This window comes from Colobus angolensis, unplaced genomic scaffold, assembly GCF_000951035.1.
Source record: "Colobus angolensis palliatus isolate OR3802 unplaced genomic scaffold, Cang.pa_1.0 Scaffold329, whole genome shotgun sequence".
In the NCBI taxonomy this organism is placed as follows: domain Eukaryota; kingdom Metazoa; phylum Chordata; class Mammalia; order Primates; family Cercopithecidae; genus Colobus; species Colobus angolensis.
Window position 1 is genome coordinate 461,105 of NW_012116588.1, and position 25,516 is coordinate 486,620.

The following is a 25,516-nucleotide window of genomic DNA, read 5'->3' on the forward strand; positions in this document are numbered from 1 at the left end:
CGGAGCTTGCAGTGAGCCAGATCGCGCCACTGCACTCCAGCCTGGGTGACAGAGCGAGACTCCGTCTCAAAAACAAAAAAAAGAACGAAACTAAAACAAGAACCATACTGTTCTGTATCTTGATTTTATTTTTAAAATTTTTTGTATAGATGGATCTTGCTGTGTTACCCAAGCTGGTCTCGAACTGCTGGCCTCAAGCAATCCTGCTTTGGCCTCCCAAAGTGTTGGGATTACAAATGTGAGCCACTATGCTTGGCGCTGTACCTCAATTTTTTTTAACTTGCTATTATAACCTGGAGATTTTTCCAGGCTTCCAGGCTATTATCTAGAGGACTTCCTTGTTTTTTCCTCATGGCCATACCTTACTCCATTGAAGAGCTGTACCATGGAGTCCTTTCTTGTTGGACAAGTGGGTGATATCCAGTCTTGTGCTGTTTCAAACAGTGCCACAATGAATAGCCTTGTAGGCAAGTCATTTTGAACATAAGTAGGTATATCTGTGGGATTAATTCCCAGAAATGGCATTGCTGGAAATGGCATTGCTGGATCACAATGCCTAGAAATGGTATGGTGAATACAGAGCCAGGTGAGGTGACTCAAGCCTATAATCCCAGCACTTTGGGAGGCTGAGGCGGGCGGATCACTTGAGCTCAGGAGTTCAAGACCAGCCTGGGCAACATGGCAAAACCCCATCTCTACCAAAAATACAAAATTAGTCGGGCATGGTGGTCCATGCCTGTGGTCCCAGCTGCTTGGGAGGCTAAGGTGGGAGAATCACCTGAGCCTGGGAGGTTGAGGCTGCAGTGAGCTGAGATAGTGCCACTGCACTCCAACTTGGGCGACAGAGTGAGTCCCTGTCTCCAAAAAAAAAAAAAAAAGGGTGACTGTAACTGGAGTTTTGAGGGGAGGTTATTTCCAGATTACCCTCTATAGCAGGGGTGTATGCTGTGCTCCTGTGAGCAATGTATATGACAGCCCGTTTTCCTGCAGTCTTGCCGTCAGAGTATATTGTCAGACTTTTGACAATCTGAGAGATGACATGTGATATTCTCCTCGTAGTCTCCATTTGCATCTCTGATCATGAGTGAAACTGAGCATCTTTTCATAGGTTTAAGGGCCTTTGTGTTTCTTTTTTTCAAGAACTATTGATGTCCTTTGCCCATTTTTCTATTGGGTTGTTGGCTTTTTTCTTCTTGACTGACTCTGAGTTTTGGACTCTAGAATAGCCAAGATTTCACTCAAGGAGCCCAGTAACGGACTTACAGCAGAGAGATGCTGTGAAAAAGGGATCCTCGAGGTGCCAAAGATTAAGTATAAAACCTAAGAATCCTGATGGCCACCATCTGAAAATAAAATAATACATTCTTCTCCAATGCCAGATGAGATAGAGCCCAGGAGAGTAGTGTTTCCTGGATGTGAGCCTCAGTGTCTTCTGCAGCCCCTTCTATCAGAGAAGGAAGTTGAGATTATCAGGCGCTTGCAAACCACCAAAGGAATTATCAGCAAATGCATGGTTGAGATGCAGGTGACTGAGCCTCTCTCAGACTGCATGTCCCTGAAACTGGACTCCCTTTCCATTGCTCCTTCTCTGTTTTGACACAGCCCCAAGATGGCCTTTTACAGTTTGGAAACCTGCTTCCTCCCTTCAATCAAGGGGGAAGGGACAAGCTAACCAATCAGGGGCCTTCCTCCTCTCTCTTTTAGGAACCCCCAGAGAGGAGTGGGTGGGAGGAAGCCAGGAGGTCCCCTCAAGGAGGCAGCATGTTGGGGGAGAGGTGGGCCTGTCACCCTCGAAAGCTGGCAGCTGCTCCCTCTCCCCAGCAGAGAGATTGAAGAGACTGGGAGCCTCTCATCCCTCCCACTTCTCATTGATCTCCACTCGTCTTGGGAGATCAGAGGAGCATCTGTATGCACAGGTTCCAGGCTCCTGGAGATCACTGTGTCTAGCAGAATGCAGTCTTCCCTGGCCTAAGAAACCAGTTCAGTTTCCTATGGTTTTAGGTTTGTCCTCAGCATCCTCCTGCTGCACCAAAAATTTAAACCTCAGCACAAAGAAAAGATGCCACACCATCTCCCTAGGGAAATCCACTGCAGCATCTTCTAAGCCTTTGAGTTGGGAAGTGCTGTTCTGAAGTTGGACTTAACTCTACACTACTGCCACCAAAGTCATTTCCTTTTGATCCTTCTTGGAAGTGGAGAACTGTAGACCTCCTTTGTGCCTGGCCCCTGCCCCACTTGACTCAGATGCTGGGACAGGAGACATACCTCCACCTTCTTCTAGTCTTTTGCCTGAGCTTTGGTAGGAGAAGACTGGTTTCCTTTGTCCTTGGAGGCCTCTGTCCCCCCAACTTTAGGGACCCACTTCTTTCCACACACACTGGCTGCCTGAAACCGCTCTTGCAGTTGCAACTACTGGCACGTTGACTAATGAATCTCTTAAGGAAACTTCTCTTTAGTGTACTTGGCCTTTCTAGGAGTCTCTTCATCTTGAGCCATACCCCGCAATCCCTTGAGAAGCTGCACAAACATTCAGGAAGTTCATCTCCCTGGAGCTTCCCTGGGGCCCTGCTCTACATCAGCCCGTTATGCATCCAGTCCGAATCTTTTTCTGTTTCTGAAGCCTGAGGGCAGAGATGAGCATACAGAAGGGACACATCAGGTAGCAGTCTAAGGGCAGTGGCAGAGGCAGGAGTTGCATTGATCCCAGCTTGGGCTATGGAGAGCTCACCAGCCCAGGTAGTGCCATTAAGGAGCACCTGCTTTGACACTCAGAGAGGAAGAGGGAGTATATAAAAATGAGGACAGCCTGGCTGTGGCCCTCTCAGGAGCTCACAGCAGAAGTGGGGAACTGGAGATGGAACAGCTCTAATGAAAGTGTAATCGAAGGATTGTTAGAACACAGGAGATGAAGGGAGTAGTCCCCTGCTTGCAGGAAGGATGGGAAATAAGGAAGCTTCTTGGAGGCAGTGGCACTTCAGCTGAGCTCTGGAAGATAGAATTTTAACAGGTCCAACACCCAGCTCAGCGCTGGACTCTTAGAGGTACTTAATAAATGTACTTGTTGAAAAAAGACCTCGATGGATGGATGAGGGGACAAAATGGAGCAAGGCAGAACTAAGTTCCAGATGTGCACAAAGGTCAAACAATGTGACCTGCTCCATCCTGGCTTGGGAATGGGGAGGCTACAGCTCCTCCATTCTCCCTGGGCCTGGTCTGCTGGGGATGAGCAAGTATGGAAGGCTTCAGGTGCAGTGGCAGGTGAGAGCACTGCCCCTCTGATGGGAGATGTCTGGGGGCTAGGGGAGCCCTCATGGCTGCTCTGACCCTGGTACTGGCTGGGGATATTGCAGGAGTGGGCAGACGCCTGCTGCAGGGGACTCCGGAGCGTCCACGCCTACATCCTGGTCTACGACATCTGCTGCTTTGACAGCTTTGAGTACGTCAAGACCATCCGCCAGCAGATCCTGGAGACGAGGTGAGAGAATGGAATACAGTCCATTGCCACCTCTGTGGATGACCCAGTGCTAGCCAGTCCCTGTGAAAAGGGGAGAGTATAGGGACAGAGCCAGAGGTATATGTGTTCTAAGATTCCCACACATATCAAATGTGCATACATTGTGCTGTCCCCATTTCCATTAACTCATGTTGGGACCCTGGCTGTGGGGGTGGCTAGATTAGTGCAGTAGTTAAGAACTGGGACTTCTGGAACAAGACTTCCAGGGCCACTCAGCTGCATGACTTGAAGCCAGTAAACATTTAAGCCTATGTCCTCATCTGTAAAATGGGGATAACAGTAGAACCCATCTTTTAGATCAGTTGTGCTGATCAGAGACTAACACCTCCCGGGCTTAGGGCTGCGCCTGGAGCAGAACATACGGTGGTGGTAGTATTGGCCAGGCACAGCCTGCCCTGCTGGGAGTACAGCGGTTGTGAGACTGACAAGAGTTCTGAGCTTCCTGCCTCGCCCCGCAGGGTGATTGGCACCTCAGAGACGCCCATCATCATCGTGGGCAACAAGCGGGACCTGCAGCGCGGACGCGTGATCCCGCGCTGGAACGTGTCGCACCTGGTGCGCAAGACGTGGAAGTGCGGCTACGTGGAATGCTCGGCCAAGTACAACTGGCACATCCTGCTGCTCTTTAGCGAGCTGCTCAAGAGCGTCGGCTGCGCCCGGTGCAAGCACGTGCACGCTGCCCTGCGCTTCCAGGGCGCGCTGCGCCGAAACCGCTGCGCCATCATGTGACACCTGCGCGCCCCGCGGGCTGCACCGGCACTGGCCCGGCGGAGGGTGGGGCTGTACTGCGGGGCTGGGGCGGGGAGCGGGCGGGAAACGGAACTGTGACGGTCCCGGCCTGAGGCCCCTGCAGGCGTGCATCTCCCAGTGAGAAGCAAAGCGCGAGAGGGAGCCCCCAGTAACTGCTCAGCCCTGCCCCTTGCCCCCATGGCTTCCCGGGACAGCCGCCTTCAGTGCTGTGTTTAGTGCAGTTCCCGGCCCGACCCGCGGGGGTGCCACAGCCTTTTGGGATGGGGGTGAGCGTGCAATGGAGGGTGGGGGTGGCAAGGTGCCGCCTTGGCCGGGCCCCCATCTGTCTTTTCCAGAATGTGTCTGTCTTTGCCGGGTGTCTTCCTTTCCCGTGTCCGCCCACCCAAGCGTCTGTTGGTCCTTACCTGTCTCACCCACCCTCCAGTACCCCCTAGCTCCGCTCACAGGGCTCTCATTTCGTCCATCCCCTTGTCGCAGATCCTGGCAGCTTCTTTGTGAGACCAGGCCTTCTGACTGTCAGCACCACCGGCACAGGGCAGAGATGCGGATGGCCTAAGGACCACCATCAAGGGGTCCGGGGGCTGAGGTCCCAGATCAGTGAGGGGAGAAGGTTGAGCTCTCCGGCTTCCAGGGAGACCTCCCCGCCCAGCAGCCCCCAGAGACACAACAACCTACCTTCCAGCCTTAACTCGATGGTCCGTCCCTGCCGGGTGCCCCTCACTCTTCCTGACCCCAAAGCCAGATCACCCCCTGGGTTAAAAAAAAATTTTTTTTTTTTTTTTGGACAGCGTGTGGAAAGGGAATCCCCCAAAGGATAGCTTCTTTTCCATGATGCCAGGTTCCAGTCTTCTATTACCTCCTGCATACTGCAATCTAGTCTGTCAGACTGGGGAATGTTAGGTTCTGGGGTCTAGTCGTGGGCAGGATGGTGCCCAGAAGGGGGTCAGGTTGTCCCAGTGAAGATTCTGTTGCCCCGTCTCAACCCCATCTGACTACCCCAGACTCTGCCTGCCTCAGATCTCAGACTACCCTGATTAATCTGGGGAAGAACAGAGCCAGGGAAAGAATGGTGGGGACCCCTGTGCTTGGGGGAGACACACCTGCATCTTCCCCCCGCCCCAGATGGAGGCCCTCAGGATCTGACACCCTCTTGTCCCAACACCAGTCAGCCCTATGCCCTAACTCACTCCACCCCATTTTCTCCGGCTGCCTGGCCGGGTTTCTACCTCTCGTCACCGGAGCTGATCACTGTCAGTTTTGTACTGATTTAGAAATAACAATAATAATGAAGATTCTAGGAATGGCATAAGGGATTGATGCGGGAATTGGAGGGGAGGGAGAAGTGGTGCCCTGTCCCCTGCCCCCTGACCAAAGAAAGCTGTCCTTGAGGCTGAGCCCTCAGCCCTGGCCTGGTGGGAGGACAGCAGGGTCCCTTGTTATAAGAGGGGCAGAGAGGACAACTCCACTCTGGCCAACTTAGCCAAGGCTGCAGCATATAGACTAGGAAATCAGGTAGCTCAGAGTGGTGATGGAGTGGAGTCTGGGGGAAGGGTCGTGGGTGGGGAATTTATCACCAACATCCATTGTAGGGGGAATCTATGATTCTGCTTCCCTGGTTGATTCCCACTCTGTCCACCAAGTGGGGGTAGCACAGCCCCACAGCAACCGCCCTGCCCTTGGGCAGTCTAGTGTTCCTGCGTTCCAGTCCCTGCTGTGCTGCAGGACTTTGGGCACGTGACCTGCCCTCTGTGAGCCTCCCTCTGACACAGAGGAGGTGGCTCCCCTTCCCCACACCTTAGAGTGGCTGGGAGGGTAACAAAGAGGGCCTGTCCCTTAGTCTCCTGCACCCCTGCCTCCTGGTTCACCAGAGGGAGGGGATGAGGGATGGCAGCATCTCACATGCCCCATCACCCCCAACTCTGAGGCACCTGAGGTGGGGGAAGGGGGCCCAGGCCTCTGGCTGCTCCCCTGTGGGAGCCATTGGAATGTATCCCCTGACAGGCCCCCTCCCGCCTCCACTTCAACCCAGGTCTTGGATTTCAGGTCCCTCCACCCCCATTCTGAGTCTCTGTCCTTACCCTCCCACCCCCTCACAGGGTTTCCCACCACAGGGTCTGGAAGTGTGTGTGACGCCCATTGAGCTGTTATCCGAAGTCAGATTAAAAATCAGGGAGTGTTTTCCCTCGTTTCTGTACCAAGGTGTTGGCTCCATTCCTCATGGTAGGAGGGGAGGGATCCCCACAGGGGTTGCCTGCTGAGCTCCGTGTGGAAGGAGGGTGAAGGTGGTGAGGTGGCCCCCAGTCCCAAAGCCCAGGTCAACAGGGAGACCACCAGTGAAGAGTTCGGGACGTATCACCTTTCCACCTAACCCCAAACCCTCCAACTAATTCAAACCATTCAGAAGGGAAGCAGAACTTCTCCCCTGCCAGTCTGGAAAATTTCCATAATGGGACTGAATCCCAGCTTCTCCGTCTGCGTCTCGTCCTTCCCACTCAAGGCTGAGACTTTGCAGCCTCTCAGTCATAACTTCTTGGATGTAGATGTGTTAGGAACACTTTCAGCCACCCGTCTTGTCCCTGAGTGATCTCAGGACCCAAACTCCAGAGCAAAGCTTTGAACTCTTGGGCAAGGGTGCCTTCCGGGAGCGTGTGTGTTGAGGGCAGGACGTCTCTGTCCGTGGTGCTGACCCACCAGCCACTTCCAGGAAAGATGGGGCTGCCTGTAAAGGTTGGCTGAGCCTCAAAAGAGGAAGCCTCTCTCAACACCAACTCCTTACTCCTAGTCCCCATCTCCTCCAGTGGGATAACATCTGAAGCTATACCTCCCCGCACCACCACAGTCCTAGAGTGAGGGGCTCAAGAAGCTGGGGGGAAGGGGGAGGTGGGCTCAGTTGTTCACATCTTTAATCCCAGTACTTTGGGAGGCCAAGGCAGGAGGATCACTTGAGGTCAGCCTGGACAACATAGTAAGGCCCCATCTCTAAAAAATAAAATTAAATTAAATTAACCAGGTGTCATGGCACCTACCTGTAGTCCCAGCTACTTGGGAAACTGAGGTGAGAGGATCACTTGAAGCCTGGGAGTTTGAGGCTGCAGTAAACCATGATAGTGCCACTGCACTCCAGCCTGGGTGACAGAGCAAGACTCTGTTTCTTTTTTTTTTTTTTTTTTTGAGACGGAGTCTCGCTCTGTCGCCCAGGCTGGAGTGCAATGGCCGGATCTCAGCTCACTGCAAGCTCCGCCTCCCAGGTTTACGCCATTCTCCTGCCTCAGCCTCCCGAGTAGCTGGGACTACAGGCGCCCGCCACCTCGCCTGGCTAGTTTTTTGTATTTTTTAGTAGAGACGGGGTTTCACCGTGTTCGCCAGGATGGTCTCGATCTCCTGACCTCGTGATCCGCCCGTCTCGGCCTCCTAAAGTGCTGGGATTACAGGCTTGAGCCACCGCGCCCGGCCAAGACTCTGTTTCTAAACTTAAAAAAAAAGAAGCTGAGGCTCAAGGTAGAATCACATGCGTTTAATAACTTATGGGAGTTATGGAAACAGGTGGGCATGGCCAGGGGCCAGAGGCCAGGAGTGTGGGGAGATGTTCTGAGGGAGAGTCATGAGATATAGGATGGTCTCACTACCCCGGCCTACCTCTGGAGTTGGAGTGAGAGCAGTGGGTTGCCCCTTTGCTCAGATGAGCAGATGGAGTCTATATTTGTCTTCTGACCCACTCCTGCCCAAGGCCCTGTGTGGAGATGAGGGAACGTCCCTTCTGTTCCCGCAGCTGTGAATCCAGTGTATACATGGCCATTCTTTTTGCTTCCCTCCTCCCCCACACGTTCATGTGCCTCAGACCCAGGACTCCTCCTCAGGTGGAAGTGGAGCTTGATCAAGCCGGTGAGGTGGCAGGTCCTCTGGAGTCTGGGGCCTGCTCTCCAATGGAGCAGCTGGCTCTTTCTCCTTTCCTTCCTCCTCCTGCTCACCTACTGAAGCTCCATCCACCCGGGATGCCTCCCTTCCCTTGCTGCCCAGCCCAGCTCTCAACAGTCTGTCCCTGCGGGGCGGCCTGGCTGGACCCAGGCAGACATAGGCCAGTGGCTTGGGGATTCGTGAAGGCTGCTTCTCAGGCCTGTGGTCTCTTCGGGGCCGGATCCTGGGTCTCAGCTTCAGCTTGTAGATGGACGGGACCCTCTTGGGCTTCCGGAGAGTTCTCCTGCCCTCACTCAGACATGCCTTGACTTTGTCAGAGTTGGGGTCCAAGGGCGAAGGTGTGGGGGCCTCCGGGCTGGCAGATGCATTAGGGGCCAAGCAGTCCTGCCCTTCCTGAGGTGGGACCTTCCTCATGTGGCTGCTCTTGGCACTCAGGCTTGCCTTTGTCCTGGGCCCACTCTGTATGGCTCCCAACTTCCCTTTGAGGCTTCCCGGTCCTGGGGTAGCAGCTGGCTTAGGGGAGCCAGTCGGGGCTGCCTTCCAGGCTTCCAGGTCCACTTTAAGGAGGGGTGGGGGGCCCTGAGCCAGTTCTTGGATGACTTTGTCATAAGGACCCCCAGGCTCAGGCCACCGCCCACCCAGGCTGGGGACATAGACCCCACTGCGAGGGATGACCCCAGACCTTGTGCCCTGCAGACAGACACTCCCAACTTCTAGCAGCTTCATGTTGCCCAAAATCTCCTCTTCGAGGCTACAGTAGATGGCTTGCTCCTTGTTCCTGCCCAGGGGCAGAGGTGTGTACCGCCCCTGCTGCTCCTGTGGGCCCAGGTCCCGGGACTGTTTGGCCTCTGCCATGAGCTGGATGTCCAACTGCTGGTCCTCCTGCCTCACTTTCACAGAGCAGTCCCCATGCGTGGACCCAGCCAGGTCTGCAGTGACGGCCCTTAGTGGGATGGGGTCTCTCCCAAGTTCTGTCCTGGGACTTCTACTTGTAGCACCAGGAAAGCTCCTTCCTGGTGTCGGGGGGCGAGCAGAGGGCAGCCGGATGGGCATCTTGGTTAGGCCTTGGACAGGGGTTGGAGAACAGACAGACTCTGGCTCCCTGAACTGGAAGAACGCACCCTTGGCCTTATCCTGGAGTGGCAGCCTGAGGCCCAGTTGCTCGGCTGGGCTACAGGAACGAGGCAGGGAAGATAGTCCTCTTGCTGATATCCCTTTGGTGGTGGCCTCAGTGTCTCGGAGTCTTTGTGGGGTGGGGTTCCGGGCAGCAGTTCCCTGGCTGTCTGTTTTGTCATGAACCCAAGATGTGGGAATCCTTCCCCTGGGGAGTTCAGCGGGGTGTCTATCCTCCCTCTTTCCTGACAAGGTACACTGTGGGCCTCGGCCCTTTTGGGAAGATGAGGACTGGGGGCTGGGTGGGCTGTCCCCAGCTGTCGGCTGCCTCCAAGATGGGGTGAGAGACCTCTCCTGGCACCTGAAAGGGAGAATCACAAGGCTGCAAAGGGAGACTCATCAGGCCGGCAGGGTCATCTAGTGTGGTCCCTGGCTCTGGGAAGTGACGGTCTTTCCCCAGTGAGAACACCCAGGGGGCTCGACTTCACGCTGAATGAAACCTATGCTCCCTCTCCTCCCTGCCTGCCTTGAAATCCTCCTTATGACAGTCACTGCCTAAGTCTATTCGCCCTTGTTCCCTGTGTAGCAGATAGAAGGAAGCCTGATCCTGGCCTGAGGTGACTTCAGATCCTTCCAGGGATGGCCCCAGACCAGCTGCAGGGCAGTGGAGAGACAGAGGGGAGTGCATGGCTTGTCTTAGTCTGTGCTCTACCGTGAAATGGTAGGAAACCTTGAGTAAGTCTGTTCCATTTCTGAGCCTCATCTGTGAAATGGGAAGGCGTATGAAGTAACCACATTATCCCAAAGGTACTGGGTGCGCTTCTGGTTCCAAACACCTGTGGTCTCGGGATAGAGTCACTGCTGGGGATCTGCTCCTCTTATCGTGGAGTGTGGTGGCCTCTGAGAGTGTGCACTCCAAAGGAAAAAGAGCCCCTTCCCTCTCTCTTCCCCATACCTCAGGAATGGTGCCATCTCTCTGGAGGCCCCCGTCCCTGCTCCCCGTTCCCTGCGGGGTCTGGGGGAGGATGGGGTGGGGGGCCTCAGCCTTCGGCCTGAAGAGGCATATGTCTTCCAGTCCACGGGGGGTGGCGGGCTCTGTGAGCGGCTGATGGTCATCGTAGGCTGGGTCTGTGAGAGTCCATCTTGCACCCTTACTTCATGCTGCACTGGTGGGGCCGGGGGCTTCAGGAAGTTGCCTGGCTTGTGTGCTACCAACAGTGCCCCGCGGAGAAAGGAGAGGAGAGGAGTTCAATTCCTGCTGATGGGGCCCATTGTTCCTCCCCCAGTGGTCCCATGCCCCACACCCCACACTAAAACAGTGGGACCTACAGTGGCAACACCAGAGTTTCTTTATAGGAGGGGCTTGGGGACCCAGCTAGGATATTTGTTTAAAGCTATGTTTATAGTGCAGGTACACAACTTTCCCTTAGAGCATGTGCTTATTTGGAGTGGCTGGAGGCATTGATGGAGATTATGGAAGAACTAAAGACCTTCCAAGTCACACTTGGTACCAACACTGTGGATCCCAGAGCCAGACCTAAGCTCTGCCAAAATGCACCCTGGCCAAATGCTGCTTCTCCGTGTGTTGCACACCATCTTGTGGTGACATTTAGTACTGTACTGTGCCCAACTACTGCCCTCCTTCCTCCAACCTCCCCACATACCTCTTCCCCCTGGAGATCAGACATACCTCCCACCTCTACCTCCAGCCTCCCAACCCAGAGTTATGCCTTTCCAACCAGCCCCACAGGGAGAGGACCCTCGGGGACTCACAGAGGGATGTGCAGCGGCAGGGGTCATGTTTGTCCAGATAATGGCCCAGCGTGTCCCAGCCGCCCCCTACACGTACCATCACATTGTTCCGGAGGATCTGAGGGGGCAAGGGTAAGGTTGAGGGCACGGTGGAGGGCAGCCTCTCTTCCTGGACCAGCTTGCGGGCTTCCGGCATCCACTCAGGGATGCTCTCATCCATGTACTCATCCACACATAGATGTATGTGTGTGCCATAAAAAGGCAGCCCGAATCTCCTCCTCCGTGACTGGCATCAGATAACACATGCGGTCAAGGGTGGGGACCAGGTTGAAAGCTGTCCCACAACTGGACAAGGGATCCCAAAAGCATTGTAAAGGCTGCCCCCAGAGCGCTCCTTTCGCTGTAAACGGTTTTGCATCTGCACATGCCTGTGTCCAAAATGGGGCCCTAATGCCACTGGCTTTGCCTCTGTAGCCTGTGTGGGACAGCCCATGGGAGTCCTGATCCCATTCCACCCTCAGGCAAGTCACATGTCTCTTCAAGCTTCAGCTTCCCGTCTTGGAAAGTGGGGCCACAAGTTCTTGCCCCTATCTGCATCACAGGGCTGTTGCCTCAGGTCTAGGGGAGGGCCCAGAGAGCTGGCCCTGCTCCCAGGTGTGGCCTGTGCCCCAGGAAAGGGCTGGGCCATGACCCGAGCTGCTAGCCACTCCCGTGGGTACAGATCGTTTCTGGTGAGGCCAGGTATTGGGGTGGGAGGCACATTTCAGACCTGTGCTGCTACTCACTCTGCTGAATGTACCCCCAGGCAAGTGGTGGGGGTGGAATTATGGGGTCCGTGTGGCTGGGGCCACACACTGAAACCAAACTTGGGGTTCTCAAGCCGCTTCCTCTAATCAAGCCTGTGGGTGGAGTGAAATGGAAAAGTGTGAGCACCCTTCTCCATACCCCACTCCGCCTGAGAACACCCTCTAGACTAGGCTATGGTGGAGGAGAGGGAGGGTGGTGGCTCTGGCTGCCCTGATGGGAGGAAGAGATAGTCTTGTCACCTTTGCCAGGGATCTCCTGGAATTGTCCCAGGGAGGGAAGGAGAGCTCCAAGGCCTGATGGCTTGGGGTGAATGATGACTTACTGTCATTGTCCTTAACCCTGGGCAAAGTCCCATATTCTGGGGGACTTACTGTCATTGTCCCAAGCCTGGGCAAGAAACCCTATTCTGGGGGTCCCTTGACCCCCAGCCTGGACTTACCCGGATGAAGATGAGGGTGTTGGAGTCGCCCACACGGTACTTCCCCTCAGACACTTTGACCATGGAGAACTGCACCGGGCACGTGCAGTGGCTCACAAGGTTCTGCACCTGCGGGCGGGTGGTGAACTCAGCCCTCTCTTTTCCCCACTCTGGGTCAAAATGGGGGGCCTACCTGCCCCCACAGTCACCCCTGAGGTTTCCTGCTGAGGTCAGGGCTGGGGGCTGAGAAGCAAGGAGAGAGTGGATAAGGCTGTAAATGACCCAGTGAGAACGAGACCTGGGTGGTCACCCATGGACCTACCTACCATGAGGTCCAGAGCCCTCACGGGTCAGCTGATGGAAGCAGCGCAGTGTCATGGGGGAACTGTGGGATCTGACAGGCTCGGGTCAGTGCCCTGCATCCACCGCATCATAGGCTTTTCATTAAGAAACCTGCCTGAGCTCCATTTTCCCCAGGGGTTAACCACACAGAACTAACTGCTGTGAAGCGACCCTCTGTGCAGACCCTGTTCCAAGCACTTTGTATGTGCTGGTTCGTTTAAATGATGGTAGGTGCTGTTACTGTCCTCATGCTGCAGATAAGGGAAGCCAGACACAGAGAGGTTAAATAATTTGCCCAAAGTCACGCAAGCTGCAAAGCAGTGGAACTAAGACTTGAACCAAGGTGTCTCAGAGAGTGCTACCCTCGGTGTTCTTGAAAACTGTCCCAGCAGGGGTTAAATGAGAGGGGCATCCAGTGCTGGGCTGGTAAGAACGCTTGAGAAATGACATGGCCATTAGTTACTACGGGTGGTTAGGGTTGAGGCTCAGAGTGGAACCGTGCCTTAAAGCCACACAGTGAATTCGTGTCAGGGTGGACAGTGGAGCTCAAGAAGCGGGTGGATTAGAGGGGTGGAGTGGGATTGGGAAGAGGAGCACGAAGGACAAAGGGAAGGGGGCCCTGAGGGTGTGTGCAGAGCCCCTCACCATCTGGTCCAGGTTCCGGAAGTGGCAGGGCTGGCGCCTGGGGGGCGCTGGCGGCAAGGGATCGGGCGGGGGCAGGGCCAGCTCCCTCCGCACCTCCTCCTCGATCTCCTCCTCCAGCTGCACCAGGGTGGGCGCCGGAACGCCAAAGCGCCACGCCCGGCGGCCCAGCTCCAGCAAACACAGCACCACGTTCTTCACGTTCTTGCGCTGCACCAAGTCTTCCGTCTCGAACATCAGCACCTCTGGAGTGGAGGCGGGAAGAAAAGGGCAGAAGCAGCGTGAGCCCCTAGAGGACCTGAGCCTCCGGGCAGGGGCCAGCGGGGAGGAAAGCCCTGGGGTCATCCCCGGTCTGGGGCAGCAAGGATCCTGACATGTCACATGGGGAGTGGTTTGGGTCTCAGAATCTTGGGGTTAAGTCAGCCCCCTAGGAGGGGTCTGGGCGGAACTGCTCAGGTGCTGGGTACAGACACGGCCCATCTCACAGGACAGGCTGCCGGTGGGAAGAGGTGACAGCAAAGCAAAGGCACGTGGAGACTGGCTGTGAGTGTGAGTGAGAGAAGGATGAACTCCACCTTCCCCGCTCCCCACTCAGTTTGCCTGGATGGGTCCAGGAGCAGGAAGAGGTTTGTTCCACTTTCCACCCACGCCTCTCCCCTCCAATCTCCACTAGGCATCTCAAACTCAGCTCCCACCCAGGCCCAACCAGGCATGCTGAGGACATGCTCTGGAGCCAATCACTAAGGCTGGAGTCCTGACTCACTACCAACCGCATGACCTTGAGCTAGACCCTGAGCCTCAGTTTCCTCTTCTGTAAAATGGGGATGTAGTCTGTTTCATGGGATTGTTGTAAAGACTGGATATGCTAACAGTTGTTAACCATTCACAATGTTCTGCACATGCAAGCATTCCTTAAAGCACTAGCTTCTATTAACCTTCCAATTCTGCTCGTCAGTGCCCAGCCACCAGCCAGTAGCCCAGGCCTCACCGTTTCCCCAGTCTCACCCCTGCCACCTTTAGCCAGGAGGATGGTGCAGCATCCAGTCTTATCCCATTCCTGGTTTCAAGGCCAAGGAGATGAAGGCTCCTGACATGTCACTCCCTGAACCCTACAAGCCCCAGCATGACGGTGCCCCTCCCTGGCGTCATCCCATCTGTCTCCTCCTGTGTTCTCTCATCCTAGCCCTGTGTCCTCACCACCAGGCTCCCCCCGTCATTCACACACTGTGCTTTTTCTGCACCTTTGCCCCTGTCGTTCCCCCTGCTTAGAATTCCCTTCCTACAAAATTATATTTATTCCTCAAGACTCAGGCCAGCCGGGTGTGGTGGCTCACACCTGTAATCCCAGCACTTTGGGAGGCCAAGGCGGGTGGATCACTTGAGGTCAGGAGTTTGAGACCAGCCTGGCCAACATAGTGAAACCCCATCTCTACTAAAAATGCAAAAATTAGCCGGGCGTGGTAGTGGGCGCCTGTAATCCCAGCTACTCAGGAGACTGAGGCACAAGTAATCGCTTGAACCCGGGAGGTGGAGGTTGCAGTGAGCCAAGATCACGCCACTGTACTCCAGCCTGTGTGATAGAGTGAGATTCAGTCTCAAAAACAAAACAAACAAACAAAAAAAGACTCAGGCCAAATCTCGTTCCTTTATGAGGCAACCTTCCTCGGCCCCATTCTACCTCATCAGGCTGCTATTTCCTCCCCTGGCTCCCAGCACTACACCTCTACTTCAGGCCTTTAATTTACATATCTATCCCTTAGCCTCTCTCTCTCTCTCTCTGTCTTTTTTTTTTTTTTTTTGAGACAGACTCTCCCTCTGTCACCGAGGTTGGAGTGCAGTGGCGCCATCTCAGCTTACTGCAACCTCTGCCTCCTGGGTTCAGGCAATTCTCCTATCTCAGCCTGCCACCATGCCCAGCTAATTTTTGTATTTTTAGTAGAGACAGGGTTTTGCCATGTTAGGCCGGGCTGGTCTTGAACTCCTGACCTCAGGCGATTCACCCATCTCAGCCTCCGAAAGTGTTGGGGTTATAGGCGTGAGCCACCGCGCCTGGCCTTCTGCCTCTCTTGCTAGACCATGAATTCACTGGGCGCTGGGTCTCTTTCCTCTGTGTTCTTGGTGCCCAGCAAAGTGCTCAGCACAGAAGAGGTGCTTGATACATGCTTACTGAAGTAATCATCAACATTTGTCAATCATCAACATATTTATTTATTGAGGATTTACTATGAAGTGGGGAAATTGAGGCATGAAAAAAAGAGGTGGTTCAAGGCAAATCTAGAATGAGGACCCAGGCTCCTGCCCCCCAGACCTAGCCTGTGCATTTGAGAAAAGATGAATACCCCCCAAGATAAGCATCTGGGATGGGGAAGGGGGTGCAGCGTGGTTACCTTGGATACCCATCTCCTTTCGACACCACTGGATGAAGTTGGAGACATTGTCCCTGGCCTGGAAGGTACCTGGTTGGGCGGCCCCATTGCAGGAGACCCCGACCCGGGGCATGGGAATCTTCTGGGCTTGGACAGGTGCCTCAGCCAGGAAGGCCAGGGCAGCGTCAGTGACAGCGTTGGCATGCCGGCACAGCACCAGGCCCGTCTCCAGCACCTGCAGGAAGTTGGTCGAGTCGATGTCCAGCCCATACAGGTCGCGAAGCCATTCAGCCAGGTCTTCCTTCATGGCCTCCAGGTACTGCTCGCTGGACTTGAAAGGCCGGATGCTGCACACAGGTGGCTCTAGGGTCCCGGGCCTCCTCCTGCCTCCTGCAGGCTGGGACATGGCTGGACCCCAGCAGCGGAGGAGGTGGGCACCTCCCCTCTCCCACTGCCACCTCTCTCCTCCCACTGCTGCTGGGTTTCGGCTGGGTTCTCCCTGATTCTGAGGTTCCCCTGTACTCGCTGAGAGCCCCTGTACTCACTGCTACTTGCCACTGGCTTCAGCTGCCAGGCCAGGCCCAGCCCCTGCTCCCCCACATTCCTCAGTCCTTGCCACAGATTTCCCTGGTGGCCCTGCAGCGACCTTGCTCTCAGGCTGCCCAGTCCACTCAGAGTTCACCCTTCTCAGGCCAGGTGGAGGTGAGGACACTCCTCTCTTTCCCCAGGGCTGGACAGATCAAGCTGGCTGCCTCCTACCCTCTGCTGGCTGCGGCCACGGAGCCTGGGGTGGCTGCCGGCCTCCCCACTCTGCTTTCCTCCCTTCTCCTTGGAGACCGTGGCTGCTACAAACACTCCTTGTTAACCCTTCCCAGCAGGCAAGGACTGCCCTGCAGAAAAACTTTTTAGAAAAGTTAACCAGGCGTGGCCAGGCGTGGTGGCTCACGTCTGTAATCCCAGCACTTTGGGAGGCCGAGGCGGGTGGATCACAAGGTCAAGAGATCGAGACCATCCTGGGTAACACGGTGAAACCCCGTCTCTACTAAAACTACAAAAAAAAAATTAGCCGAGCTTGGTGGCAGGCGCCTGTAGTCCCAGCTATGCGGGAGGCTGAAGCAGGAGAGTGGCATGAACCTGGGAGGCAGAGCTTGCAGTGAGTCGAGATCACGCCACTGTACTCCAGCCTGGGCGACAGAGCGAGACTCTGTCTCAAAAAAAAAAAAGCCCAAAAAGCAAAAAAAGTTAGCCAGGCGTGGTTGGCACACACCTGTGATCCCAGCTACATGGAAGGTTTGCAGGAGAATCGCTTGAGCCCAGGAGGTTGAAGTTGTAGTGAGCTATGACTGTACCACAACAGAGCGAGATCCTGTCGAAGAAGAAGAAGAAGGAGAAAAAGAGTAAAAGGAGAAGAAAGGTAGAAGAATCCCAAAGAAAGGTAGGGTATGTAGGATAAGAATCTAGGAAACGAGGTCCTAGATCATGCAGGGCCTTGCAGGTGAATCTAAAGAGTCTGACTTTTTCTCTGAGTGAAATGAGAAGTGCTCTGGAGTGTTTTGAGAAGAGTAGGGACATGCTCTGATTCAGGCTGCTGTGTGAAGAACTGCAGGGGCAAGTGCAGAATCAGGGGGACAGTTAGGCTACTGCAGTCATCCAAGGCACAGCAAGGGTGTGTTAAACCAAGTGGTGCTTATGGAGGTGATGGCAAGTAGTCACATTCCATGTAACCCTTGAAAAGTTAATAGGATTGGTTCAAAATAGGGTTCCTTGACCTTGGCACTATTAACAACTTAGGTGAAATAATTCTTGTGCTGTGGAGGTTGTCCTGGGCATTGTAGGACATTCAGCAGCATCCCTGGCCACTACCCACCAAAAGCCAGTAGCACCCCTGCCCCCATTATTATTTTTATTTTTTATTTTTTGAAACGGAGTCTCGTTCTGTTGCCTAGGCTGGAGTGCCATGGCACAATCTTGGCTCACTGCAACTTCCACCTCCCGGATTCAAGCGATTCTCCTCTTTCACACTCCTGAGTAGCTGGGATTACAGGCACACACCACCACGCCTGGCTAATTTTTTGTATTTTAGTAGAGATGGGGTTCCACCACGTCCCCAGGCTGGTCTCAAACTCCTGAGCTCAGGCAATCCACCCACCTTGACCTCGCAACGTGCTAGGATTACAGGCATGAGCCACCATGCCTGGCCCCCTGCCCCCAGACATTAACATTTGGCAATGTCTTCTGGGGGACAATGTCCCTGAGGGGCAATGTCCCTCTGCCTCCCCACTGAGAGCCACTAATCTAGGAGGTAAGCATGGGACTCAGCTAGTCCAAACAGCCCTTCCCTGGGCTTTTAAAATTGGAGCTATAGGGCCAGGTTCTTTTCCCAATCAGATGGCGAAGATTTGGAGGATGCATTCCTATTACACAGGGAAAGACTTTCTGCAATAGAGGCAGTCACGTATCTCCCTTTATTAGTTAGGGCCAAGCTAAGCTGCTATAGATAACAAAAAAGCCACTGAAAACAGTGGCTCACACAAGAGAAAAGTTTATTTCTCTCTCTTAGAGACAGATGATCCAAAGTAGGCACGTGGCTCTGCTCCATGAAGTTTTCCAGGCACTTGCTTCCTTTCTTGCTGCTTCTTTAGGCCATTGTTGTTACCTACATACTCAATGCCGACCTCCCAGAACTTTGTCCTCAGGCTGCAGTGAAGTAGAACAGAGAGGACAGAACAGACCAGGTTCCTCTTTTTCTTTTTTTTAGACAGAGTCTTGCTCTGTCACCCAGGCTGGAGTGCAGAGGAATGATCTTGGCTCATTGCAACCTCTGCCTCTCGGGTTCAAGCAATTCTCCTGCCTCAGCCTCCCGAGTAGCTGAGATTACAGGTACACCACCACGCCTGGCTAATTTTGTATTTTTAGTAGAGACAGGGTTTCGCCATGTTGACCAGGGTGGTCTCGAACTCCTGAGCTCAAGTGATCCGCCCACCTTGGCCTCCCAAAGTGCTAGGATTACAGGCTTGAGCCACTGTGCCCAGCGGAGAACACCTTAATTAATAGAAAGATAGGCCGGTTGTGGTGGCTCACACCACAAACACAAAACATTAATGGACCCTCCTGGAAAGTGGACCGGCCTCAGTGGATAGGAAGCTGGAAGTGGATCATCATCTGTTTGGTTCCTGATTAGACTCCTAAGGATTACAGAGGGAATAAGGGACCCCAGAATTCAGTGTAGCCTGTATCCAAGGAATTACATGGATTGGGGCAGGGAAAGACAGAGACCAGTAGCTGGGCAGCTGAGGAGAAAAGACAGGTTGGGAAAGAGGGTAGAGGGACCATGTCTTCTGCCTCCCACACCATCCTATTTGCAGGTCACTGGCTGTGGCAAGCCTCAGGGTTTTCTGTTTCCTAAGAGGACTCAGAATAAGTCATAGGGCCTGTCTGAGTTGTTCTCCAGGGACAAGGGAAGAAGTATTTTCCTCCCTTGAGCATGTTTAAAAAGACTGGGCCGGACGCGGTGACTCATGCTTGTCATCCTAGCACTTTAGGAAGCCAAGGCGGGCAGATCACTTGAGGTCAGGAGTTCGAGAAGAGCCTGGACAACATGGTGAAATCCTGTCTCTACTAAAAATATAAAAACTAGCTGGGTTTGGTGGCGGGCACCTGTAATCCCAGCTACTCAGGAGGAGGCAGGAGAATTAGCCACTGCATTCCAGCCTGGGCAACAGAGGGAGACTCTGTCTCAAAATAAATAAATAAATAAATAAAATAAAATAAAAAGACTGTAGGAGACAAAAATGAAATTGTTTTATAACTATACTCCATGAGTCCCACTTGATCAAAGGTATCAGTTACAGCTGGTCTAGGACAATCTTGACAACCCTCTTTTTGCCATAAGTTGGTTCAGGAATGGGTTTGTGCCTCAGTTCTGGCCAATGAGATTCAAAGACAAGTCTGTCAGAGAGTTTCTGAGAAGTCTCTGCCATTCCTTTTCTTCCTGCTTTGGTCATAGTTGCATGAAGCTGCAATGTCCGGATCTGCAGCAGCCATTTTGTAACCAAGAGGAGACAAAGAAGGCAAAGAGGAAAGGTGAGAATAAGCAGGGCCCTTAATAACTCCAGCAAGACACTGAACCAATCCTGGAGTCCCTTACAAAGTAAATTAATACATTTTATAAAGTTTGAGCTATTATTAGTTAGGCATTATGGATTTTACTAGCCAGTTACATCTTCACTGACATGATGCTCTAAGTTTAGGAGGCCCCATTCCTTTTCTCTATACAAATATAAGATGTTGTTACAAATATTCCCAATCAAGTAGCACTTACATACTATCTTACTGGATTATTGTTCTTAATAATTTTTTTTTAAGAGACGGGGGTCTTGCTCTGTTGCCCAGGCTGGAGTGCAGTGGCTATTCACAGGCACAATTGTTGTGCACTGCAGCTTCAAATTCCTGGCCTCAAGTGATTTTCCCATCTCAGCCTCCTGAGTTGCTGGGACTATGGGATCCCCTCACTGTGCCCCACTTAGATATTATTTTCTCTTAAGTTATATTTATGGCCCAGCCAAAACTGATATTGCATTTCTGTGTTACACCTATTAGAAGTTAAGGAGCTATTTATACTATTAATTTCAAAAGTTAAAATTTAATAGGAAAAAATTATAGCTTTACCTGTGATAACTGACTTTGTCTTGTCCTTTAGGTATGATTTCCATAAATAACAGAAAATAATGCTTGAGCTTGCCAATAAAATATAGCCCATTCTCTTCTGGTTTCAAACAGTCTCTTTTGGACAGAGATTCAGTCAATTCTGAGTTTTCACTCATTCCCAGTTTCGCCCCTCTCAAGAGGTCTCCCAAGCTGATGTCTGAGTGCAGGAGGCATACATATGTTCCTGGGGCCAGTGGGATTACCTGCTTGCTCTCATGTTTTCAATGAAGACTGTACTAGTCCTCTATGAGATCAATTTGTAGTGTGCTGGCTGGGCACAGTGGCTCACACCTGTAATCCCAGCACTTTGGGAGGTCGAGGCAGGCAGATCACTTGAGGTCATGAGTTCGAGACCAGCCTCGCCAACAGGGTGAAACCCTGTCTCTACGAAGAATCCAAAAATTAGCTGGACATGGTGGCACACGCCTGTAATCCCAGCTACTCAGGAGGTTGAGGCAGGAGAATCTCTTGAACCCAGGAGGCAAAGGTTGCAGTGAGCTGAAATCACACCACTGCACTCCATCCTGGGCAACAAAGCAAGACTCTATCTCAAAAATAAAAAAAATAAAATAAAATAAATTTTAGTGTGCTTTAATGCTAGTATGGGTTGTTTGAAAATCTGACTTTTTATGAAGGTCCCAGAAAACCCAAAATAGCCTTGGGAAGAGGGAATGCACATACTAAGGATGGATGGCTACTGGGTAGACTAGGGTTGGGGAAGCAGGATGAGAAGAATGACCATGCCAGGGGACACTCTGTTGTGGTGTCTTGGCGGGATGTTCCCCAAAGACCATAGCACAGGCTCACTGGTTTAGATGTGCCTGCCAGGGGCATTAAATCTTAGTGAGTGTCTCATTGAGATTGCTCATGGTGCCAGTGTCCATGGGTGACCCCCAGCAGTGGCCTCCAAAGTGAATTGTTCCTGTAATGCAATCCTGACTATGTTCTTATTCTCCACCCTTCCTTGATTCCTATCCAGTTCTCAAGTCTTTTGGTCATTCTGTGAGCTCTCACTATTCTTTCTCTTTAAATCAACCAGAGGGAGCTTTTGAATTTTGCAATCAAGAGCCATGGTGGTTACAAATGCTTTCAGTAAGTTTAAGGAGAATGAGCTTGTTGGGAGACAATTCTTCTCGGGCCTTTTGTGTTTATGCATGTCTTGAAAGCAGAGACCCTGACTTTTCAAGGGTTTTTGTATAAGTGAACAATCTTGAAAAATAGACGTAGTGCCTCCTTCCTAAGCAAACAGCAGGTTTGCTCACTACCCATTATAAAAGATTCAGGTTTCTTGGCTGGGCACAGTGTGGCTCAGGCCTGTAATCCCAGCACTTTGGGAGGCCAAGGCGGGTGGATCACCAGGTTAGGAGATCGAGACCATCCTGGCTAACACAGTGGAACCCCGTCTCTCCTAAAAATATAAAAAATTAGCCAGGCGTGGTGACATGCGCCTGTAGTCCCAGCCACTCGGGAGGCTGAGGCAGGAAATTACTTGAACCCAGAAGGCGGAGGTTGCAGTGAGCCAAGATTGCACCACCGCACTCCAGCCTGGACAACGGCGAGACTCTGTCCCCCTCGCCCCCCCCGAAAAAAAGATTCAGGTTTCCAAAGCTTGGGATTTCCCTAGTAATGCAAACCTCTGCATATACCGGTATTCACTGGCACTCATCTGTGTCACTCATCAGACATTAAAGAAAGGGAAGCTGAGGCAAATAGGCCGAAGTTGCTGTGCCACCAGTAATAAAGTCCTTTGTCTCTGACCCGGAGCCTCGTGTTTTCTGGCAGCACCCATGAAACTACAACTGGTTAACATGGTAGCTTGCAAGTAAGATAACATTTCAGATCCTTCACAGTTCTTGATAGGGTTGCCCCCTTGTGACTAGGAGATTCCTGGGGCCAGGTCTGCTCTCTGTTCTCCAGCCCATCAACTTGCCTCCACCAAATTAAGATGCCCAAAGCGGCCGGGTGTGGTGGCTCACGCCTGTAATCCCAGCACTTTGAGAGGCCAAGGGGGGCAGATCATGAGGTCAGGAGATCAAGACCATCCCGGCTAACACAGTGAAACCCCGTCTCTACTAAAAAATACAAAAAATTAGCTGGGCGTGGTGGCGGGCACCTGTAGTCCCAGCTACTCGGGAGGCTGAGGCAGGAGAATGGCGTGAACCCAGGAGGCAGAACTTGCAGTGAGCCAAGATCGCGCCACTGCATTCCAGTCTGGGCGACAGAGCGAGCCTCCCTCTCAAAAAAAAAAAAAAAAAAGATGCCCAAAGGAAGGGACTCCATCGCCCTCCACTCTCAGACTTGGATGGAGGATTGCAGATCACTATCAGACTGGGATCTCTTTGAGGTCAGCAACCTCTTCTCAACAGACGGAGGGCTTTCCAGAGCTAAATCTGTCCATTGTCCATCTGCACATTCCTGTCTGTGCCAATATACTCCACTTCCAGTCCAGGAAAGGAAAGGATTTTCCAGAAGCTCCATGATTTTACTCCCTCCCCAGCCTCTGCCCCCAACAAATACACAATATCCAGGAGCTATATCCTCCTCGTGCCCAAGTCCTACTTCCTACTGGACTTGGCACCTATTCCCTTGTGTTCCTTGGCACTAAGGCAATGAAATGGAAATAGGAGAAGTGGGGAGTATGGGGTGAAGAAGGATAAGGATAAGACATGAGGAGGAGGAGAGAATATAATGATACAAACAAACTCAATGCTTTCAGTGCTTCCTGTAGGCCAGGTAAAGCCTGGTACTGTACTACTACTCTGACTTACAGATGAAGAGAGTGAAAGTCAGAGAGATACCATGCTGAACATCAGATAACTTTTATATTTATGTGGTAGAGCTGGGCTTTGAACCCAGTTTACTGGGGGCCAAAGCCGTCCTCTCTTCCCCTTTAATGCCTTCCTAAGAGGGAAGGTAGCAGACACCTGAGTTGTTGGTGCTTTGGGAGGCTCTGGAAAAGGAAATCATTCCTGGGCAGAGCCTTATGGGCGGGTAAGGTTCTAGCCCCACCCCTTTGTGATCCAATAGAGGCCCTAGACATGAGACAAAGTTCTGTGGGTTCTGGGCATCCTCTCACATCCCAGTCCCTGATCAGGGAAAGCAGGGCACAGCCTTGGGAAGAATGGATAAGCATGGTGAGTGGGGCTGGAGGCAGGGTGGGGCTGGAGGACAGGTCCTCTTGAGCCTAGCTTGGATAGTCAAGACCATCACCATGAAGTCCAACCTCTTCTCAGTTACCCATCCATGTAGCTGCAAGCCCTCTCCTTTCCCCTTCCTGAATACTTTTTTTTTTTTTTTGGAGACAGAGTCTTGCTCTGTCACCCAGACTGGAGTGCAGTGGCGAGATCTCGGCTCACTGCAGCCTCTGCCTTCCGGGTTCTAGTGATTCTCGTGCCTCAGACTCCCGAGGAGCTGAGACCACAGGAACATGCCACAGCACCCAGCTAATTTTTGTATTTTGTAGTTTTAGTAGTTGGCCAGGCTAGTAGCAAACTCCTGACCTCAAGTGAACCACCCACCTTGGCCTCCCAAAATCCTGGGATTACAGGCGTGAACCACCGTGCCTGGCCTGTTTTTGTTTGTTTGTTTGTTTTAGAAACAGTCCTGCTGCGTCACCCAGGCTGGAGTACAGTGGCGTTATCATCATAGCTCACTGCAGTCTCAACCTCCCAGGGTCAAGTGATCCTCCCGCCTTGGCCTCCCAAAGTGCTGGGATTACAGGTGTGAGCCACCACATCTGGCTCCAGAATAGTCTTCACATCTGCTTCATCATCTCCACATGCTCTTGTTCAGGCCTTCGTCTTTTCTGGCCTGGACCACTGTAATGACTCCTAAGTGGGGTCTCCCTCTGTCTTGTCAGAAGGAACATCCTAAAAGACAGCTTGGAACATGTCCTTCTACAAGAATATTCAGTGGCTCCTCACTGCTGACAGGCAAAGTCCAAATTCCATAACGCAGCACTCAATGTCCAACCCTTTCTTTTCAACCCCTTTTCCTCCTCCTCTTCCTCCTGAAACATCTCTGGAACCCTTTTCTAGCTGTGTACTAGGCCTGGCCTTTTACAACCAGAAGGCTAAAACACCAATTATGGGCATTTCCTTTGCTCTTTAAATAGGATGGACTGGGATCGATAGAAACGTTTCTTTTTCTTTTCTTCTTTTTTTTTTTTTCTTTTTTGAGACGGAGTTTCGCTCTTGTTGCTCAGGCTGGAATGCAATGGCGTGATATCGGCTCACCGCAATCTCCACCCCCGCCCCAGGTTCAAGTGATTCTCCTGTCTCAGCCTCCTGAGTAGCTGGAATTACAGGCATGCACTGCCATGCCTGGCTAATTTTGTATTTTTAGTAGAGACAGGGTTTCTCCATGTTGGTCAGGCTGGTCTCGAACTCCCGACCTCAGGTGATCCACCTGCCTCGGCCTCCCAAAGTGCTGGGATTACAGGCATGAGCCACTGTGCCCGGCCTAGAAATGTTTCTTGACTTGAACAGCAAACTCCACGAGTTGTGTCTTCCCTGCCCTCCTCCCTCTTTCCTTTATATCCTGTGACAGACACAGGATGCAAGAAGCCTGGTGAATGTTTGCTGAATGGGTGGGGGACACCGTCTAGGAGAGGCCAGCTTAGCTCCCATGTCAGTCCAAGAACGTCCTGCTGGGGCTACTGCTTGTGGTATCTGTGCCCTGAACAAAGGCACCAGCAAGAGGGGACAGTGGTGGCTGAAGTCAGAGGCACCTTTTCCTAATCGGCTCATCCTAAGGACAGCCTTTTCCCAATTGGCCTGCCCATAGAGGGTCCTTTTCCCATCTCCCTGACTATAAGGCGCCTTTTCTAATCATACAGAGGTGCTGTAAGCCCACCCGCCTGCCCGCCCCACCAGCAGAGATGCTGGGCTTCCTTAAGGCAAGACCCACTTGGAGGAAGGAAATCTCATTCAGAAAATAAAATATTCTACAAATAACCACGTATTAAAATGGGATCAGTGACCGGGCGTGGTGGCTCACGCTTGTAATCCCAACACTTTGGGAGGCCGAGGCGGGCAGATCTTGAGGTTAGGAGATCGAGACCATCCTGGCTAACACGGTGAGACCCCGTCTCTTCTAAAAATACGAAAAGTTAGCCAGGCATGGTGGCGGGCTCCTGTAGTCCCAGCTACTCAGGAGGCTGAGGCAGGAGAATGGCATGAACCCGGGAGG

The 25,516-nt window shown here is 52.6% G+C and overlaps 4 protein-coding genes across 4 annotated transcripts in view; 2 read left to right on the forward strand and 2 right to left on the reverse strand.

Moving 5' to 3' along the window:
- RASL10B (RAS-like, family 10, member B) overlaps window positions 1–6,458 on the forward strand; it is a 9,101-nt gene extending 2,643 nt beyond the window's left edge. Inside the window, exons 2-3 of the mRNA XM_011951857.1 lie at window positions 3,351–3,475; window positions 3,973–6,458. Of these exons, the coding sequence (XP_011807247.1) occupies window positions 3,351–3,475; window positions 3,973–4,243 (396 nt within the window). The 3' untranslated portion in view covers window positions 4,244–6,458. The remainder of the gene's footprint in view (window positions 1–3,350; window positions 3,476–3,972) is intronic.
- A 1,303-nt stretch (window positions 6,459–7,761) lies between these two features.
- On the reverse strand, window positions 7,762–16,047 carry GAS2L2 (growth arrest-specific 2 like 2). Its single transcript, XM_011951858.1, has 6 exons — window positions 15,641–16,047; window positions 13,257–13,498; window positions 12,291–12,398; window positions 11,066–11,162; window positions 10,248–10,500; window positions 7,762–9,653 (listed from the first exon to the last, which is right to left on the reverse strand). Exons 1-6 carry the CDS (start codon window positions 16,023–16,025, stop codon window positions 8,099–8,101), a joined length of 2,640 nt encoding a protein of 879 aa, XP_011807248.1. The 5' UTR covers window positions 16,026–16,047; the 3' UTR covers window positions 7,762–8,098.
- A 2,098-nt stretch (window positions 16,048–18,145) lies between these two features.
- MMP28 (matrix metallopeptidase 28) overlaps window positions 18,146–25,516 on the reverse strand; it is a 42,906-nt gene continuing 35,535 nt past the window's right edge. Inside the window, exon 9 of the transcript XR_001002876.1 lies at window positions 18,146–18,316. The gene's annotated coding sequence lies outside the window, so the exon portion shown is untranslated. The remainder of the gene's footprint in view (window positions 18,317–25,516) is intronic.
- Window positions 23,355–25,516, forward strand: part of LOC105518751 (chromosome unknown open reading frame, human C17orf50) — a 5,324-nt gene continuing 3,162 nt past the window's right edge. Inside the window, exon 1 of the mRNA XM_011951862.1 lies at window positions 23,355–23,460. Within this exon, the coding sequence (XP_011807252.1) occupies window positions 23,448–23,460 (13 nt within the window). The 5' untranslated portion in view covers window positions 23,355–23,447. The remainder of the gene's footprint in view (window positions 23,461–25,516) is intronic.